General features: G+C 39.4%; 1 protein-coding gene and 1 pseudogene across 6 annotated transcripts in view; one reads left to right on the top strand and one right to left on the bottom strand.

Moving 5' to 3' along the window:
• Positions 1-1,455: 1,455 nt before the first annotated feature.
• LOC131905031 (TIP41-like protein) lies at positions 1,456-2,707 on the bottom strand (annotated as a pseudogene).
• A 2,017-nt stretch (positions 2,708-4,724) lies between these two features.
• Mysm1 (Myb like, SWIRM and MPN domains 1) overlaps positions 4,725-18,516 on the top strand; it is a 46,677-nt gene continuing 32,885 nt past the window's right edge. Inside the window, exons 1-7 of one of the 6 annotated variants that reach the window (XM_059254537.1) lie at positions 4,725-4,822; positions 9,208-9,283; positions 10,806-10,876; positions 13,374-13,451; positions 13,541-13,564; positions 15,064-15,142; positions 17,266-17,364. In XM_059254537.1, the coding sequence (XP_059110520.1) occupies positions 4,761-4,822; positions 9,208-9,283; positions 10,806-10,876; positions 13,374-13,451; positions 13,541-13,564; positions 15,064-15,142; positions 17,266-17,364 (489 nt within the window). In that variant the 5' untranslated portion in view covers positions 4,725-4,760. Of the gene's footprint in view, positions 4,823-5,220; positions 5,404-5,425; positions 5,544-9,207; positions 9,284-10,805; positions 10,877-13,373; positions 13,452-13,540; positions 13,565-15,063; positions 15,143-17,265; positions 17,365-17,413; positions 17,841-18,516 lie in introns of those variants that run through there. The other 5 variants (XM_059254541.1, XM_059254540.1, XM_059254539.1 and 2 more) reach the window with 5 other exon arrangements.

Raw genomic sequence — 18,516 nt, 5'->3', positions numbered from 1 at the left:
GTGCTAGATAATGTAGATTCAAAGAAAACAAGACTGCCTTCCAGTTTTATGATGCTTACAATAATGGGACAGACAAATAAGTCAACCAATAAAACAGTGACACTTTACACACAGCGTAAGAAAAAGATGGGGCAATAACTCGACCACTTATAAAATTCTGAATTGGCTTTCACAAATTTATTTAGATTTTTTAAGGAAAAATTTGAAAATGTAGTAGCAATTCTGAGCCAAAATTTCAAAATGACTACAGTAGTTCAGAGCTGAATCATAGCTTGCTGCCTTTTGAAACATAGGAAGGAAACCTAAACCCCAAGAGAATAGGCACAGGGAATGAGAGACTGGGTATAGAGTCCAGGCAGAACATTTTGATTTTGGTCCATGGATAACTAGTTAGCAACTACACAACAAACCTATGTAAACCTCAACATTCCTCACTGCTCACTGATAACAATATTCAGTAAGTATCTAAGAGATGAGTAAATTATCAAATGATGCTACCTCTGGGAGATACTTTTTTTTTTTGGAGCCGTAATTCCTTATTATTTATTCTCCTCTTACAAAAGACACTTGGACAAATAAATATAAAATGGTATATGTCATATTTAGAACGGCCAAAGACACATTTTTTGGTATTCCTCACCAGAGTACACTAATAAAATCTTCAGAAGTACACTCATCTTTCCCACCACCCATTTTTTTGTTTGTTTGTTTTTGTTTTTTTAAAGTCAATTCTTTTAATTCTCCACAATTTTAACAATGAATTATCAAAATAAGTAATCTAATACTACTCAGAGACAAAGACATTTAAATGAGAAGTTTTAAAAATACATATGTGTACAAACACACACAATATGATGTTGCCCAGAAACTCAAACTAATGAATAATACAAGATTAATTTCCTAGGTGACACGTCACAACTCTCCAGAAGTGCGAATAAACACCAGAAAGCCCAAAGCCAAGAGCCAATACAGTACATCAACATGCAGTCAGAATCTTATCAAAGTCACAGGCATCGGGATTCAGTGATGGAATTTACAATTCAGTGTCTTCACAGGAGAAAACAATGCCTCTTGATGGATGCAAATCATGATCCCTCCTGAGACACATACACATCACTGCTGCTGAGGTCACAATCTGTGATAATTTAGGAATCCAAATTTAGCTCCAAAGCATATATCTCCTGTAGGAATTTGAAGATAGACAGTATAAATGGAAGTTGAATGGAACCTGCCTGCAACGATCTTTTATTTTCCTTTAAGGCTACAGAAAATCTGAGCATAAGCAAGGAAATTAATTATCATAATAAAAGTATCCCTACAGATAGCCAAGGTGTCTGTCAGGTTCCACATGGAGAGTATGCTGTGTCACATTCTATTCCGAGGGTGTGTTTTGTGAGTCCTCGCGGTTAGGATCAATCCTTTCTGGAAATATTAGCTTCTCACAAATTGCCTCCTTGATTGGTAAATACTGTGATATTTTGTTAGATTCCATGAAGAGGGAAGGTGGAACATGCATTAAATTAGCAAATTTGCTCTCTCATGATGTATATTCTCGTAACATGTAGGTCTTGTCAGCCTCATGGTAAAGCCTTGTGTCATTCATTCTGATAAGCAACCCATGAATTCTCAAGAACCGCAATAGCAGAAAAAAGCTGGAAGGCATTACTCTAATTTTCACACGCAGACTGGAAACTCCATGATCATGTAATTCATCTTCAAACAGGAGAACTTCTTCAAAAAATTTAATCTGTTCTCTGGCTTTCAATTTCCCTGTATCTATATGATCTGTTGTAGGTACAACCTTTAACTTAAGAGATTCTCCAAGTAACATTCCTTTATAATCTGTTGTGTAGATCCAATCATATGATTTAATAACTTCTTTGGAGTGTTCACCCTCCATCCTTCTTTCCTGCTACTCTTCAGCACAGGCTACTTTAAGCATTCCTTGGTAGTTGTTTACACATCTGAGTGCATCTGTAGCATTGAACTCAATTCCAAAGCCAGAGCCATGCTGGATCCTTAGAACGTTTTCTCCAGACATCGTTTCAGGAAGGGATTGTAGTGGGTTACCATTCCAGCTTTGATCTGGAAGTTCCCATTCCAGCTTTGATCTGGAAGTTCCAACCCCCATTGGGGCTTCGGTAACTGTCACACCTACAAGGCGGGGCTGAGAGAGGACCCTGAAGACCCGAGATCCGAGATTCGGATGCGCTGGCTTTCTTGGTTCCTGGACCCTGGATGCTGCAGGTAGACTGAGCAGAGTTCTCCAGAGAACAAACACAGCCGGACTACGCTACAAAATAAACCTCCCTTTTTCTTTTCTTTCTTTTTTTTTTTTTTTTTTTTTTTTTTGGTTTTTCAAGACAGGGTTTCTCTGTGTAGCTTTGCTCCTTTCCTGGATCTCGCTCTGTAGACCAAGCTGGCCTCTAACTCACAGAGATCCACCTGGCTCTACCTCCCGAGTGCTGGGATTGCAAGCATGTGCCACTGCTCAGCCGTTAAAGGCTAGGCTCACAACCAAAAATAAACCTCCCTTTTAACTACGTGGAGTTGCCTTAATAATTTCACCAATAAGGGATGGCATATGCAATTCATCAGCTAACTTCTCCACATCCGCAGACTTCATGATGTGGGTCTTGGACACCGTCAGCTTCCAGGGCCCAAAGGAAAAGTCCTGGTGCCTGCTCTGGAAGCCGTGGATCATCATGGCAGAGCTGGAGCGGCAGGGCTACTCGGAGCAAGTGCCGGCCGCAGCGGTCACAGTGCGGCCGAGACACTTTTTAAAAAATCATTTGATCATTTTCATTTTAGAGATGAAGAAACAGAAACACGTAGAGACTGAGCCAGCTTTCCTGCTGTAACACAAACATGGGTCATGTGTCGACAGAGGAACAGGGAGAAATTATAGTATCGAACAGCACAGTGAGCATTTGTTTTATGCCTGCCCAGTATCCTTTCTCTCTTCTCTAAAAATACAGCCTCTTTTCGGTTTAAGGATCATCATTCCTCCTTAGTGCATGTGGTCCTAATGGAACTGAATCCTCTTGGGCTCAAAATTGTCACGCCACCCAAGCCTGTCTGCGCCCATTCACCTGGAGCTATTCCTGACGCTGGGGATTGCAGAGAAGAAAAGGTTTAGGTCAGAATGATGCTATTGGTTCTCAAGACTCCATGATGTAATGAAAAGATAATAAGTTTCCTTTCTTTGGGTAAATTGCTTAACTGTTCTGAGCTTCAGTTAACACATCTGTAAAGAAATAATTCCTGCCTCAGAGAAATGTTGTGTGGCTGTAAAGAAATGAGTGTAAAATGCTTGGCACGCAATAGGAACTCATTAATGCTGGCTCCTTTTATTCTCTTCCAACTAATGTCAGATGGACGTATCATTATTATAATTAAAATGTAAGAAGAACAATGGCAAACATTCCTCACAACATATTGAAAACAGCATTTTCAGTAGCTACCTTATGTGATTTCAGGGAATTGGAGAGGGGGAAAGAAAAGAAAATGCAGCTTAATTTCCTGGAAAAACTGAAGCCCTATCTAATGCTTGCCAAGTGTAGTCCATAACTCTGTCTGCATTCATCTATTTTATCACCTCTATAGATAAAGTGAGCTTCCTCTCTGCTCTTAAGCTATTGCATTTTTAAGATGGGAACTCTTTTAAATCTCTGGCAATCATCTAGCAGACAGTTCTACTCATAAGGAAATAATATTACAGCAATTGTATGACACTTTCTGTTTTTAAAGCACTTTAAAATACAAACCAATTAGCATAAATGCTAACATGCCAGAATCTATGAATTAAAGTTGCAATTATACTTTGCTTTTCAATACAAACACAGCTATCTTTTTTTCATTCACTAGAAGTAGGGAGAAACAAGACATAAACAAGCTGTCCGTCCAATGGGGTCAAAAGTACTATAGCTTGAAAAACGAAATGGGGACTTTATTGACTAAACATTCCTCTAGCAAAATCCATCAAGGTTTATAGGTTGGTGTCCCCGATAACATTGTTTTAGAACCCACAAAGGAAACAGGACATTGGTGCTTACATAAAAAGATGTGCATACTCATCATAAGATTCCAGTCCTCAAAATACACTCTTTATTAATTTCTAGATTTAAATACCTCAAATTAGAAAATTCATCCACTTGTTATTTAAATCAGATGGCAAAATATCAAGTGACACAGTATTGCGAAATATCTCCTCTTTCTACTGTACTATGGACATATAACACAGCAAGCAGCCTGGGAAATGCTGGAGCTGGAGTGTCAGCTCTGGAACTTGTTAACCCTGTAACAGTAACTCTCAGGATTTTTTTCCTCATCCCTAAATGGAGGCTGGATATTAGTCAGGGTTCTCTAAATGAATAAAACTGATTGTGCGTGTGTGTGTGTGTGTGTGTGTGTGTGTGTGTGTGTAAATAGAACCAGAGGCAATCGCTGCCACACGCACAAAGCAGGGTCTCTCGTCCGAATGGAAAGATACCTGCTGTGAGTAATCTCAAATAACACGTGAGAGAAGTGAGATACCCCAATGTCCAGGGACCTGGACGGGAACTGAGGGTGGAGGGGTGGAGGGGTGGAGAGGGGCAGTTTTTCACAGTAAATCCCCCCGGGTCTCTCCGGCCAGTGCCTTTCCCCGGAAGCCCCGCCTCCCCGGCCGCGCGCGCAACCCTGCAGGCCCCGCCCCCGGCCCGGCCCCGGCTCGCTGTATCTCGCGGGATATCGCGAGTACGCCCGGGTCAGGTGCAGTCATGGAAGCGGAGGAGGCGGATGTGGATGTGGAAGGAGATGTGGTGGCGGCTACACAGCCGGGGTGAGGCGCGGAGCGGGGTCCTGCGGGCCGGGCGGTGCTAGGCGAGGGCTGGAGGATGCGGTCTCCGGGTCCGCGTGGACGGCGCCGGTACTCGGGCTGCCCCTGGCCGGAAGTCGGCTGGGTCTGCGGGTCGGGGCGTGGCCTGAGCGCCGGGACCAGACTGTTTTTCTCTGCTTCCCGGAATGCGGTGGACGTGTTCCGATTCGGATTCCTTCCTGCATGCGCTCTGTCTCGGGCCCCTCACAGCAACTGGAACACGGGCGTCTAGTCCACAGGACCTGACTTCATAGACACTTGGTTCTGCGTCCGCAAGCGACCTTGGTCAAGGCGCTTCATTCCTTCATCGCAGAGAAAAGTTGTGAAAACTTGCGGAACGGCAGCTTAATTCGGGGGGGGGGGTTCCAGATTTTATAGCGGGACAATTCAGGTTTTCCTTCTGCATTTCTCTTCCTGTTCACTGTCATTGTGACCGTGGTCAAGGCATTTGAGCCTCTGCTCGCTTGCTTGGAAACCAAGAATCAGGTGTCTGTCTTTCTGTTGTGAGCCCCGATGAAGTAATTGTGAAAGATGCTTTAGCCTGTGTAAGATGCTCGACATTGTTCTTTACTGTTTTAGGGGATAATACAGTGAAGATCCAGTGAGCGATGTTGTTAAATACCAGTGCCTGCAGGACGGGCAGTGTGGTTTTAAACTGAACCTGCTGTGACACCTTGCTTTAGCAGTAAGAATTATCCCTCCTTTTAAGTAATGGGAGCCAAAGTGGGAACTCAGGTAGAAGCCAGAAGACCTGACCTGTAAATGCAGCCAGTTACATACATTACTTGTAACTTGTCAGCAACTTTGTTAGAACGCTGTTGAACTGTGTGCTATTACTAATATTGGCTTATTTGGGGCCTGTATAGTGGCAGTCTCATAAAATTCGTCTGACAGGAGAGCTGCTCGACTGTGTAGAGTACCAGTCCTCCCCATGAGGTACCATAATAAGGAACGTTCATGAACTCTTACAACGGTCATAATAACGTGAGGGGTAGTTAAGTTCATTTGATTATTTTTTTTCCTCTGAAGTTTTTCAGCAGAACAATTCAAAAGCTATTGCGGGTAGCCTGAGATAACAACAGGTCTTTACATTGGTGTACTTATTCAGTCTTAAACAAGTGCTTGTGAGTTTGAGGTTTTTAAGTAAGTCAGTAAGACTTGTTAAGTCAGTGAGCTAAGTGGGCAAGGACAGTTGTTTGAAATTCATAAAGGAGTGATTCAGGCAGCATTACCTGAGAGCATTGTGTTTAGTTTTTCTCCCTTTTTCTTGTTGTACCATTTTCTTGACAAGAGTCTACTGGTGGCATTTGTAATGTTAACCTTATGTGTTAGGTCTCAAACCCAGCAATGGCTGAGGTGCCCATTGACATTAGCTGGGCAGAGGTGGTACATGCCTTTAATCCCAGCACCCGGGAGGCAGAGGCAGGTGGATCTCTGTGAGTTCGAGGCCAGCCTGGTCTACAGAGTGTGTTCCAGGACAGCCAGGACTGTTACACAGTGAAACTCTGTCTCAAAAAAGGGAAAAAACAAGCAAACAAACAAAAAACCCAAAAACCCAGAACTCTGCCAGGTTCTCCTCGCATCCCTCAGTCCTTACCTGTTACAAGTTATGGCTGGCATACCCTGGGCCCTACCCTGAACTTCTCCAGCCCTAGGACTGGACTTCCCTTCCCCCAGCTCTTCCCTTTATAATCCAGCCATTTTGGTTGCTTGGTCCTTCTGGTCTACCCTTTACTCTCTTGGTTGGTGGCTCCTCTCCCTTCTCTTTGTCTCCTCACATGGTTCCACTTGGGGTCAAGTTCATTCTGGACTCTGCCAAATGTTTCAACCTCTTCCCATGCTCTCCCTTTTATCTACAATAAACTTTCTCCTCCACCATACCTAGGAGCAGTCATGTCCTTCCTTTTTTTTTCCCCTCATTCACCATGCATGCAGGATTATGAAGGTTCCTGATGTCAGCCACTGCTTAAGGAGCATTATTGATGGAATGGTGCCCTATAATGCTGGAGTTAGAATCATCTTGAATTGAGTGTGACTGGTGCCCCTTAAGGTGTGGTATTACAGGGGACAATAGCATTTAAGGAGCTCTTGAGGATTAATTTGAAACATAATGCTTTTAAGAGCATACTGAAAGCTAGGTACAAAAATGAAACATTGCATTTTGGTTTTCCTTCAACTATTATTTCTTCTCATCTTCCTTTTCTGTATGCTTTTAGAGACCTTGTTGTTGAAAGGTGTTTTTCCGTAAGTCTTGTGCTCTCTGCCATACCTAGTGATATCTCTGAGCCTGGCATCTCTCCTGACTTAATTTCTTTTAAGTTGATTTGCTCTCTGCCATTCTGATATAGAAAGAAAGATACAGTTCCTTAAATTCCACCTAATACTTGCTTTCCCTAATCCTTCACTGAGCCACCTCTCCCTCTGAGCTTCAGATCAGGACTCTTAATTGGAAGCCACTAGCATGTGTGTGTCTCACAAATACCTCAGCATCACTTTATCGACTCCCCTCTTTAAGATCTGTCTCTCAGCTGTCCCTGTTCAATACATGGCAGCAGCATCTAGCCACTGTCAAGGCACAGACCTGAACTCCCTCCTTTTCTGTCACCCCGTTTTCTACTCCCCCATCTGGTCAGGTCAGTTATTAAAGACCCATTGGTAGGAAGTATCCTCTCAAACAACACTTTTCTTGCTCATACTGCGTTTTCATTGCTGTATTTCTGTGGTATTTTTATAATTATTTCCTCTCCCACTATTTTTCTTGGTCCCCTTTCTCCCCTAAAGTTAAGTCTTTGGTACATCCAAATTTGATTATGTTATTACCTTCAGTTTCCAATTGGTTTTAAGGTAAAGGTTTTTTGTTTGTTTTTTTTTTTTTTTATTGTGTCATCTTGTTTTGTTTGAGACAGATTCTCATATAGCTCAGGCTGGCCTTGCTGTGTATTGGACTGACTCCTGTTCCTCCTGCCTCTACCTCCTAAGTTCTGGGATTACAGTTAAGTACTACCATGCCTGGATAGTTTTGTGGTAAAGTATTCATTCCTTAACTATTACAGACCTCTAGTCCATTACCTACCTGCCTTGTTTACTCGTTCATTCAACTGTTGATTACATTCTGTCCCTGCTGTCATAAAAGTGGAACAGACCATAAACCTTGTGTGTGTGTTTGATGGAGATAAATGGACAAGGGTGAAGGAAGATGATCCTGATGGCTTACCAGCTTTTTCTTGTGCACTGACCTAGTAAGGCTCTTAAGGTGTGAAACTGTGGGCCCTTAGAACAGAGAGTGGAAACAGTGAAAGAAAGGGGGCAGACCGGATTGGGTTGTAAAGAAAAAGGAGCAAACTTAGATTTCTGGCTTGGACCACTAGGGAGATTGAGGTTTTGGGGGCAAGAGAGGAAATTGGAAGCCTGGCAGACTTGGGAGGAAAGGTTGTTTTAAGCTTACTCATGTAAAGGAGATTCAGATAGGTGTTCAGATGCATATATCACAGTGTTGTGTTGTTAATCCTCATTGTGGTATATTGTGAAAAGATTTCTGCAGTCAACTGGAAATGATAGGCCCACCTCTTGCACTCTTGGCAGACCTAGTTGTTTGTACAAAGGTTTTCTTCTGCGGACACAGTCGTAGAAGCCTTTATTAGTCTCCTTGGACTCACGGTTGACATGAGTTTAAAGCTGTTCACTATCAACAGTTGAGAGAATGCTTTGAGTTCATAGAGTGAGTGTCTTAGCACTAGGTTAGGTCAGGAAAAGTCAGTAACTTCACTAGGAAACGTAAATTTAATGTTTGCCTTTGGTGTGTTTGAATTTGATTATATCGTACCTTGAGACCATCCAAAACCTGACTGTTCAGTCTTGCAAGTGAAACATATATTGTACTTATTTCAATGGAAAAAAATTATAGAATTAGTAAACTTTGATCTCTCATGGATCCAGAAACTTCCAAATCAAATTACTTTTAAAATTAAGTTGTTACTAAATTCCTTCAGTACTTTTTATTTTGCTTTGTACATCTAGTTTTATTTTGTTTTTTTCTTCATTTTGAGGGTGGTGAGGGTTGTGGCTTTGGTATTTCTCAAAGATTTAGCTATAGTTTGTGTGTGCATACGTACACTTGATCACCCAAAACTCAAATGGTAGCTGTTGGCCTCAGCACGTTGGCTGTTGTGCTGCATCCTAGTTTTCCCCTCAGGCTTACAAGGCAGAGCAGGTACGTTGTAGTGTTCAGTCTTTGTTGAGGAGAGAAGGCATTTGCTTAGCATCAACAGCTGGCCAGCCCCTGTCCTGTGTGAGTTATAGTCGTAAATGAACATAATATCACTCTTCTATTAATTTTTGTATTACTACAGAAATGAGGAAAATACAGCATCAGTTTTTCATGATCACTATCTTGATTCAACATGGAGAAGGGAGAATGGCTATCTTGTAAGTATGCTAAGTCAGGGGACTTCACACTGCTGCTGGTTGCCCAGAGTGCCTCTTTTCCTTTTTTAACTAAGTCTAATTCTCCACAATCGCAGAGGTAGTATATGGAAACACTTCGTTTAACAATAGAGGAACCTTTTTTTTTCAACTATTAAAACAAATGATCTCTTGAGAAATTTAGAAATTTAGATCGAGTTTGATTTAGGTGTAGATCTTTACCATTCCTCACATTTGTCAACTTTGATTTCCTCAAGTGAAAGATGGGCATAATCACAGAGTTCACGTCTTCATTTAGCAGTAACTGCATACTCACCATACCAGACAGTAGGGCGGGTTAACACTCAAAGTGTCGTCAAGATAGCTGTGACTTTGCTCTCATGGAGTCTATAGACAAAACAGGAGTCTGGCAATAAATAGGCAGACAAACCATGTAGATTGTGAAAGAAATAAGCAGTGTTGACCGAGGTTAGTAGGGTGGGAAAATACTTGAGGAAAAGTCAATAAAGGACCGAGGAGGTAACATTTAAGTTGAAATGTAACAAATGGATAAATGAATTACAAAAAACTAACATGCCAGGCAGAAGGAAGAGTGAGTGCAAAAGCACTTACTTATGCTTATGGGTTTAAATTTTGTTTAGCCAAGACATCATTGAAACATTTCTATAAATTTCAGTACAGACTAGTGGATTCATTTTTGTCAAATATGCTTTGGGTGCTGTGGTAAAGGAAAGACTGGGGGAAGCAAGAGTAGAAGCAGAGGGACTGATTAGGAACCGCTTGCAGTAATCCAAGCAAGCTTTTAGATGGTGGCTTGGTCCTGTATGTTCCAGAGAAGGTGTAATCAGACAAGTTAGAGTTTAAAGGTAGAGCTGTTTAGTAGATTGCGTGTGGGAATGGAAGAGAAAGGGAAGAATCCGTAATGACTCCTGGCTGTTTAAGTGGTTGACAGTGCTCTTTGCAAAGTTGGAAAGGCAGGTGAAGACAGGTGATACTGAATTCTGTTTGGAATATGTTTCATTTGAGAAGCCAGTTAGACATTCAAAGGGAGATCTTGTGTGGGTAGTGACCATAATGGTCTGGAGCTTAAAGAAGGGATAGGAGTTAAAAATTTTGTAACTTTGAGAATTGAAATGAGTATGATCATTTACTCAGGGTGTGGCTTAGGAAAAACAGAATTGAGTTTGGGAAACAGATTAAGTGTTCAGCAAAATGCCTGAAGCCTAGGAGTTCTTTTGTGCATGGCAGCCATTATTACTGCTTACAGGTAAGGGTATGAGCCTCGGAATCCAGCAGGCTTTAATGTGAGGTTTCTTCTCTTCCACTTAAAATGCCACCAGTGCTGCAGATGCCTCTGTGGACTATGTATGCCTGTCTCAGAGTGATTGTGGAAGTCAAAATGTGGCTGTGTGCTCATTCAGTGAGTTGTAGCTGTTATCATTTATATTATTTCACTCAACGAAATAAGATAACTTTTTAAGTAATGAAATATACAGTTATACATTCCATTGTTTCTTTTAAATAGCCTTGGACTCTGGATAGCACCATCAGTGATGAGAACAGAGCCGTCATTGAGAAAATGCTGTTGGAAGAAGAGTATCCTTCATCGTTATGAGAAGAGTAAAGGTTTCAGGGTTAAAGATGGATGAGTGCAAACATTACAGAAGAGGCCTCTGTAATTACTAGATGACTGTTTGGCCACAGACTTCAATTGTGTAATTTCATGTCACTTATCGATGCAAAAAGGAGCATCTTTTACTGCTGCATCTGAGACTTTGTTGTCAGCCACGTCTGCATGTAGAGTGTACATATTGCATAGAAATGGTAAAATATTTAAGCCAGAACCTTAATTCTAAGCTTCTATTTTCAAAGTAATAAAAGCTAAAACTCAGAGATACACAATTAGAACACGTGGAAATTTTCACATTATACTCTGCAGTTTACAGATGTTATATGAGAGGAATTTTAAATGAAAAATACAAAATATAGTTGATTCCCCCACCCCAGAGATTGTAGGTCTTTATCTGTGGCTCAGGAGCTGACTGCTTATCCTGACTGACTTCAGTTTAACTTCTTTAGACTCAGTTTTCTTATGTCAAATGAGAGCACATCAGTAATTTCAGAAAATTTCAGTAAATCAGTAATTTCTGATTTTCTGGCTTTTAAAGATTACTAATGAATAGTGGCTTATTTTTAACTTTTCCATATGCATTTTATGGATATCTGTCCACTATTATTGTTGTTATCATTATTTATGTGTGTGTTTTTGTTTACATGTATGTCTGTGAACTTCTTGTGTGGAGACCATAAGGTGATCAGATCTCCTGGAACTGAAGTTAGAGTTGAGAGCTGCCATGGGGTCCTGGAATTGAACTCAGGTCTTCTGGATTAGCAGTTGGTGTTCTTTAATTGCTGAACCATCTCTCCAGCCCTCTCTGTCTACTGCTTAATCTAGGGTTTCTGTTATTTTATTCCCAACTGCTTCTGTTAATTTAAGAATGTTTTCTTTATCTTTAATTGCCATTGGTTAGCCCCTTACTCTGTAACTCTCCCCAGATATTGCCTAGATTTCTTTTTTTAAATGAGCAGCACATATAATCTCCAATTTCCTAGTAGCCTCATTTAAAATAAAATAAATGAATTTTTATATCATAGAGTTTTTTAAAACATATCTTTTTTAAAAATATTAGCTTATATGGAAACATTGTTTTTTGTGTGATGTGTGTGTGTGCGCACACACAGGCACATGTTTGTATGTGCATGTATGTGCACAGCCCAGAGATTGACTTCAGGTGTTTTCTTTATTCACTCTCCAAATTATTTTTTGAGGCAAGGATTCCTATGAACCTGAAGCTCACTGATGTGACTAGCTAGCTTGTCAGAGGCTCTAGGGATCCACCCGTGTCTGCCTCCTAGTACTGGGATTGTATATGCACAAAACTGCACCTAGCTTTTTACGTGGATCCTAGGGATCCTTGTAAAGATACTTATGATCGTATAGCAGATACTGATTGAGCCATGTCCCCATCCCCAAATGAAAGCATCATTAATATTTCATACTAAGTTTTTGGAATCCATGATACATTTTATTTTAGCATTACATCTCAGTTAATGCTAATTGTATTCCAGATGATTGATCCACACATTTGACTAGTAGCCACAATACTGAACAGTGCAATTCTAGATTATCGAACACTCAAGTAGTCACTTGTTTACTTCCTGATGTAGAAACAAGAGTTAAACATAAGCATTTAGACGCTTAATATATTTTAGAAGATAAGGAGAATCTCTAGTACATAGCCTAACATGACATGTAATTGATATTTGCTAAATAAAGAATAGTTCAGACTTAGAGAACAGGTTTTTTTTGTTGTTGTTAAGGTTTACTTGTTTATTTAAAGTTTTTTTTTCATTTTACATATTGCCCACTGTTCCCCCTTCCTCCCCTTCTCCCACTCTCTCCTACCTTCCCCTATCCCACCCCTACCAACTCCTCATAGGGGGTAAGACCTCCCTTGGGTAATCAACATAGGCTGGCATACAAAGTTGGGGCAGGCCCAAGCCCCTCCCCTGCATCAAGGCTGAGTAAGGCATGGCACCATAGGGAATGGGCTCTAAAAAAGCCACTTTGTGTACTCAGGATGAGTCCTAGTCCAATTGCCAGGAGACTCTAGCAGCTAGTTCCAGCAATGCTGAGGGGGCAAAATTGATGTTTGTATTAGCGTGTAGAAGAATCCTGAACTCTTTACTGTGACTTTTAAAAATATGGAAACAATGGTTCCCAAATTAGCCAGCACAACAAATTCATCTATTTTACTATTCATATTTTAGAAAAGAAAAAAATTGAGCTACTTTTCTTAGCCACTTGTGGTAGAGAAGAGAAGGGAAACCAGCATTGCTGTGGTGCAGGCATTGTGTTTTGTGTTTTGATATGTGATCATTCCTACAGGTAACATGTAAAGCATGGACTCACAGCCCTGGGCAAGCTTCAAGAAGAATAGGTTTTGATTACATTTGAATGTCTTCACCAGTCTGCCTACTTGATATATAAGAATTATGACTTTAATATAAGGTTTCCTTAATAATTACATAGGTATTATTTGTCTAATAAATCACTTCCAGGAAAATTTCGGGTTAATCAAAAGGAAGATGATAAAAAATGCACAAACAGGTAAAATCAGTTATAGTACTGTTACAAGTTTTGAATTGCAGATTTAGGAACTTCTTCATAAGCTTCCTATTTTTTTTTTTCTTGTGCAGTCTGCAGAAAACAGCAAAAATCATGTATGTGCCTATTTTCTATTTTTAAAACCTTTTTAAAAATAAAAATCCTTTTTACTTTTAATTACGTGTGTTCACTTGTGTCCCTGCGTGGTTATGGGTGTGTGAGTGCAGGTGCCGTGGAAACCAGAGGTGTCAGGTCCTTTGGAGCTGGAGTTACAGGCAAGTGTAGCCTGGTAGGAGGGTAAACAATTGAATGCTGTTAACTACTGAGCCATCTCTCCAGCTCCTTTAAAATCTTTTTAGGTCACTTAAAAATTACAAGATAATTCTTAACAGTTAGATATAGTCAATGGGAAAGCCTTCTTGATTCAAAGGACAGGATTTTTCTTTTAAAGATGTTTTTGGCACAGATGTTAGAATACATACTTTTATGCCGTCATTTATTTGCCAGAATTTTTTTTTAAATGTCTATCAGCAGTTTGTTCTATCATAAAGATACATTGCTAATTGACTTGATTTCTGTTCTGTCTGATAATTTTAAATTTGTTACATACAGTTTCATTTGCATCTGTGACTTCTGAAAATTACCTAGTAAAATTGATCTGGGCATAGTGGTTCATGCCTATAATCCCAATAGTTGGAAGGCAGAATCAGAATCCACAAGTTCAAGACCCGCTTGAACATAGTGAGTTCTAGGCCAACTAAGACTATATAGCAACATCCTGTCTCAAAGGATTCTAAATCTAGATTCTAGATTCTTTTTAATCGGAAAAATGGTCATTATTTATAAACATAAGTTTGAGCACTGAGCAGACTTTGGCTTTTATATTTTGCTACATAAAGTGAAGTTAGTGAGAGAATTGGATGCTTGATGAAATTGGAGAATTTCCTTAGTGTGCTTTAATTTCATGTGATACAGAATTTAAAAGCAATAAATGTGATGCCATATTTTTATGATTTAAAATTTTAGGCTTTGGGAATATATTAATGGCTGCTGTCCGTTTTCAGTCTGAGGAGGCCTACTTGTTAACCAGAGAGACTTCCTTTGATGTCTTTTAGTGCTGTCCTCACTCAGATGCAAGGATTATAGTGTGTGTGTGTGTGTGTGTGTGTGTGTTTATATATATTATTTCAGTCTCATTCTGGTAGAGATAAGGAACAGGTAAACCTTACTGTCCAGGTACCAGCTGCAGTAGCTGCCTCCTTCCCCTCCTTTTCTAGTAGACTAGAAGTCTTGGTTTTAGCCAAGTGACTGTCTATAACAGTGGTTCTCAACCTGTGGGTTGCAGCCCATTGGAGGTTCCAACACCCCTTTCACAGGGATCACCTAAGACCGACAGAAAACACATATTGTTATGCTTCATAACAGAATAGCAATGAAAATAGTTTTATGGTTGGGGGAGTCACTACAATATGAGGAACTGTATTAAAGGGTTGCAGCATTAGGAAGGTTGAGAACTACTGGTCTATAACCTTTAGCTGCATAAATAAAGAATGTTCCATTTCAGTTTTTTTTTTTTTTTTTTTTTTTTTTTTGCAATTTCTCTTTTTTCTTTCAGGGTACATTCTCCTACAAAACCAGCCAGTTATTCAGTAAAGTGGACAGTACAGGAAAAAGAACTGTTTGAACAAGGACTGGTAAGTAGAGAATATTTTAACTTAAGGTAAAACTATTCTAGAAGCAAAATTTAAAAAACAAAAAACTTTGTGTATTTGCAGTAGGAGAGAAGCTGAAGTCTTTCTTTTTTATTCAACTGTTTAGCATTGTGCATAATCCACATTTTTCAGAACATATATTTGAAGACCAGAAACATTTTTATGTATGAATGTATCACTGAAATCTTTTTAAAAGTATAAGTTATAAAGAATAAAAAGTATGTGTGTGATTCAAATACTAAAAATACGTCATAACATGACGAAATGTTTAATAAAATAACCATTTATTTTTAAAGTATCAAGAGTAGGTTGTATATTTTCATTTAGTGTGGGCTCAATTATACTAAATTTGATTTTGAGATTGTATATAAATTTTATAGGTAGTATATGATATGTATAGAACATTTGAATAAATGAATTATTTACATACAAATTATGAGAAGTAAAATATGTTGGTATTTTTCTAGTCAGTAGCATGGCAGCTGTGTATTACAGTGTTTTAATACAAATACATAAACTTATCGGGAGGTTTTCTTCCTCTTTTTTCTATACGATGATAGTTATGTTGGCTTTTTTTCTGTTGTCTGACAATCTAATTAACAATTTATTTAGGATGGATAACTTTGATGTTTGCTCTTTATCAAAGACTAAATATGCATATGCTCATATTTGCAAGTTCATAGTTTGTGAACTTAAGATTCTGCTTTTGTTTTTATTGTTGGCATTAGTGATGGTTATAGGGACCCATTTGTGTGTTCAGAACTCACACTTAACCTAAAGTTATTGGGTAATAAGTCTCGCTCTTGTTTCCGAGGTAATCAATTAGCTCTTCTCTGTATATCCTTCTAGGGGTGTTTGGTCCATATGTAAGCAGATGAGAAGTTATTTATATAGATGCATAGAAATTTGTACACAGTAAGATAATTTAAACAATGATTTCCTACAGAAGAAAATGCTTTGATTTATTGGACAATTGTTGTGTTGCCTACTTTTACCCATTGATACAGTTTCAGGCTTGTGAGGGAATGTGGTGGTGCTGATGGTGAAGGAAGATTTTATTCTTTCTGTTTCTTTAGTGTGGGGCTATATCTTTACTGCATTTTGAAACTGGTAGATATTTTCTATGCTCCTCTTGCTAGTTCGTCTTTCATTTTCTTAGTGTTCAAGCCCTGTTGTCCCAAAAGATCTCAATTTATCGAGGTCCCTCCTGTCTCTAAGTGTGTTTCATGATACCAAGTCATTGGCCTTTACTCTACAGTAAAAAGAACTTATTCTTCAGTTAGTTAATACAAGCTAGGTGTTACTCTTAAATAAGTTATAACAGTTTTCTCAGAAGTACTTTGAGTTTTAACATATTGCCCATCTGAATAACAGAAATAAGTGTATAAATGAAGCTCTACCATCTGGGTCAGATCTTTAAAGATATTTTACTACCACAAGATATGGCTACTTGGTCTGTAGATGAGTCTGAGGAGGTTTTTCTGGGTTGTATTTAGTTGTTTTTTATTTTGTTTTTGTTTTGCTTTTCATGGTTTTAAGAATTCTAAAAGTTGTTGATCTACTCTGGGAAATACCTTGTGTTAGTGAAGATTTATGTGCTAAATAAGGTTTAGACTTGGTGTCTAAATGTCCACCGTATGTCTAGAATTGTGTATTTTCTCTTTTGCACATGAAATGTCCATGGGAACGCCCAGGTTGTGGCATAGTCTTTGGCTCCAGAAGGGAGTCCTTGGTCTACTTCATCTGTCATTGAATTTTGAAAGTCATTGCACTGTGTACCCTCATTTTTACTGTATACCCAGTATAGAGTGTTTGCTGTAGGATACTTAAAAGGTATTGTAGAGTATAAAGTCTGAGTTTAAAAGTTGCAATTAGTGTAGAATGTGTCCAGTTGATTTTGTAAGAAAAAATTTAAAAATGTCACCTACCTCTCTTTTGGGCTGTTGTAAGTCATTTTGTTTAGTTTTCGGAACTCGAGTCAAAGAAACATGGGCTTTGATTTTTAAGAGCATAGTCTAATAAATCGGGTTTCATTTTGTGGCTACTGTTTGAAATATTACTTAGTAAAGGACTCCAAAGCATATTTGTTTCCATTTTCATAACAGGCTAAATTTGGCCGAAGGTGGACCAAAATCGCAACACTAGTTGAAAGTCGCACAGTTTTACAAGTGAAGAGTTACGCCAGACAGTACTTTAAAAATAAGGTAAGCAGACTACAGATATCCTAAATAATAATAAAATTTTGGATGAAGTTAGTAAGAACAAATACTCAATATAGACAGTAAGTATAGTCTGGATTGTTTGGGTTTTGGGTTTTTTTGGGGTTTTGTTTGTTTGTTTGTTTGTTTGTTTGTTGTTTTTGAGACAGGATCTTACTATGTAGCCCCAGCTGGCCTAGAACAATATGACAGTCATCCTGAATGCTGAGATGTAGGCATGCATCATCACCTCCATCTAGGTAGTCTTATTGTTAATACTTTTTATAGCTAAAGTAGTTTATACTTACAACATGTGTTTTGGATCTTTAAAAAATGGATTACGTTTATTTTATGTGTGTATGTGGCCATGCATGTGCCATGGCAGGAGTGTGGAGGTCAGAGGACAACTTGGGAATAGGTTCTCGTCTTTCACCATGTGGGCACTAGTGATTGAACTCACCTTGTCAAGCTTGGCTTACCCGGTAAGTCCTCTGTCTGGCCCAGTGGATTGTTGGTTTGTTTATTCGCTTTTTGTTTTTTAATTTTTAAAAAGTTTGGAGCAGCCATGTCCTAGCTGCAGCTCATGATGGGTGACTAAGAATGAAGCTGAGCATATTGTAGCTGATGGTGCATGTTGCCGTGCTCCAGCACCTCTTCAGTGTTCTGAATGTTGCTGTGTTAAACAGGAGAGTAGTTTTCCTTCCAGTCTTTAAAGCCAATAGTATTCCTAAGAGGCAGTGGTTAGCAACCTAACACTTCCTCTAGAAAATACCTATTCTTCTATAAATATTTGTGCTGTAGAAGAAACCTGTGGAAATTTTTAGAGTTTAAGGGGTATAAATTGTAGCTAGAGTTTTCCTGCCTGGCCCACGGTCAGGGCAAATCTCTCTCACCTGCCAGTCCCACAGCCACTCAGACCCAACCAAGTAAACACAGAGACTTATATTGGTTACAAACTGTATGGCCGTGGCAGGCTTCTTACTAACTGTTCTTACAGCTTAAATTAATCCATTTCTATTAATCTATACCTTGCCACATGGCTCGTGGCTTACCGGCATCTTCACATGTGGCTTGTCATGGTGGCGGCTGGCAGTGTCTCTCTCACCCAGCTTCCTGTTCTCTCAATTCTCCTCTCTGTTAGTCCCGCCTAAACTTCCT

This window comes from Peromyscus eremicus, chromosome 2 (genome assembly GCF_949786415.1).
Source record: "Peromyscus eremicus chromosome 2, PerEre_H2_v1, whole genome shotgun sequence".
In the NCBI taxonomy this organism is placed as follows: Eukaryota; Metazoa; Chordata; class Mammalia; order Rodentia; family Cricetidae; genus Peromyscus; species Peromyscus eremicus.
The sequence above is the reverse complement of the archived record's forward strand: the minus strand, read 5'-3'. Positions and strand labels throughout refer to the sequence as shown.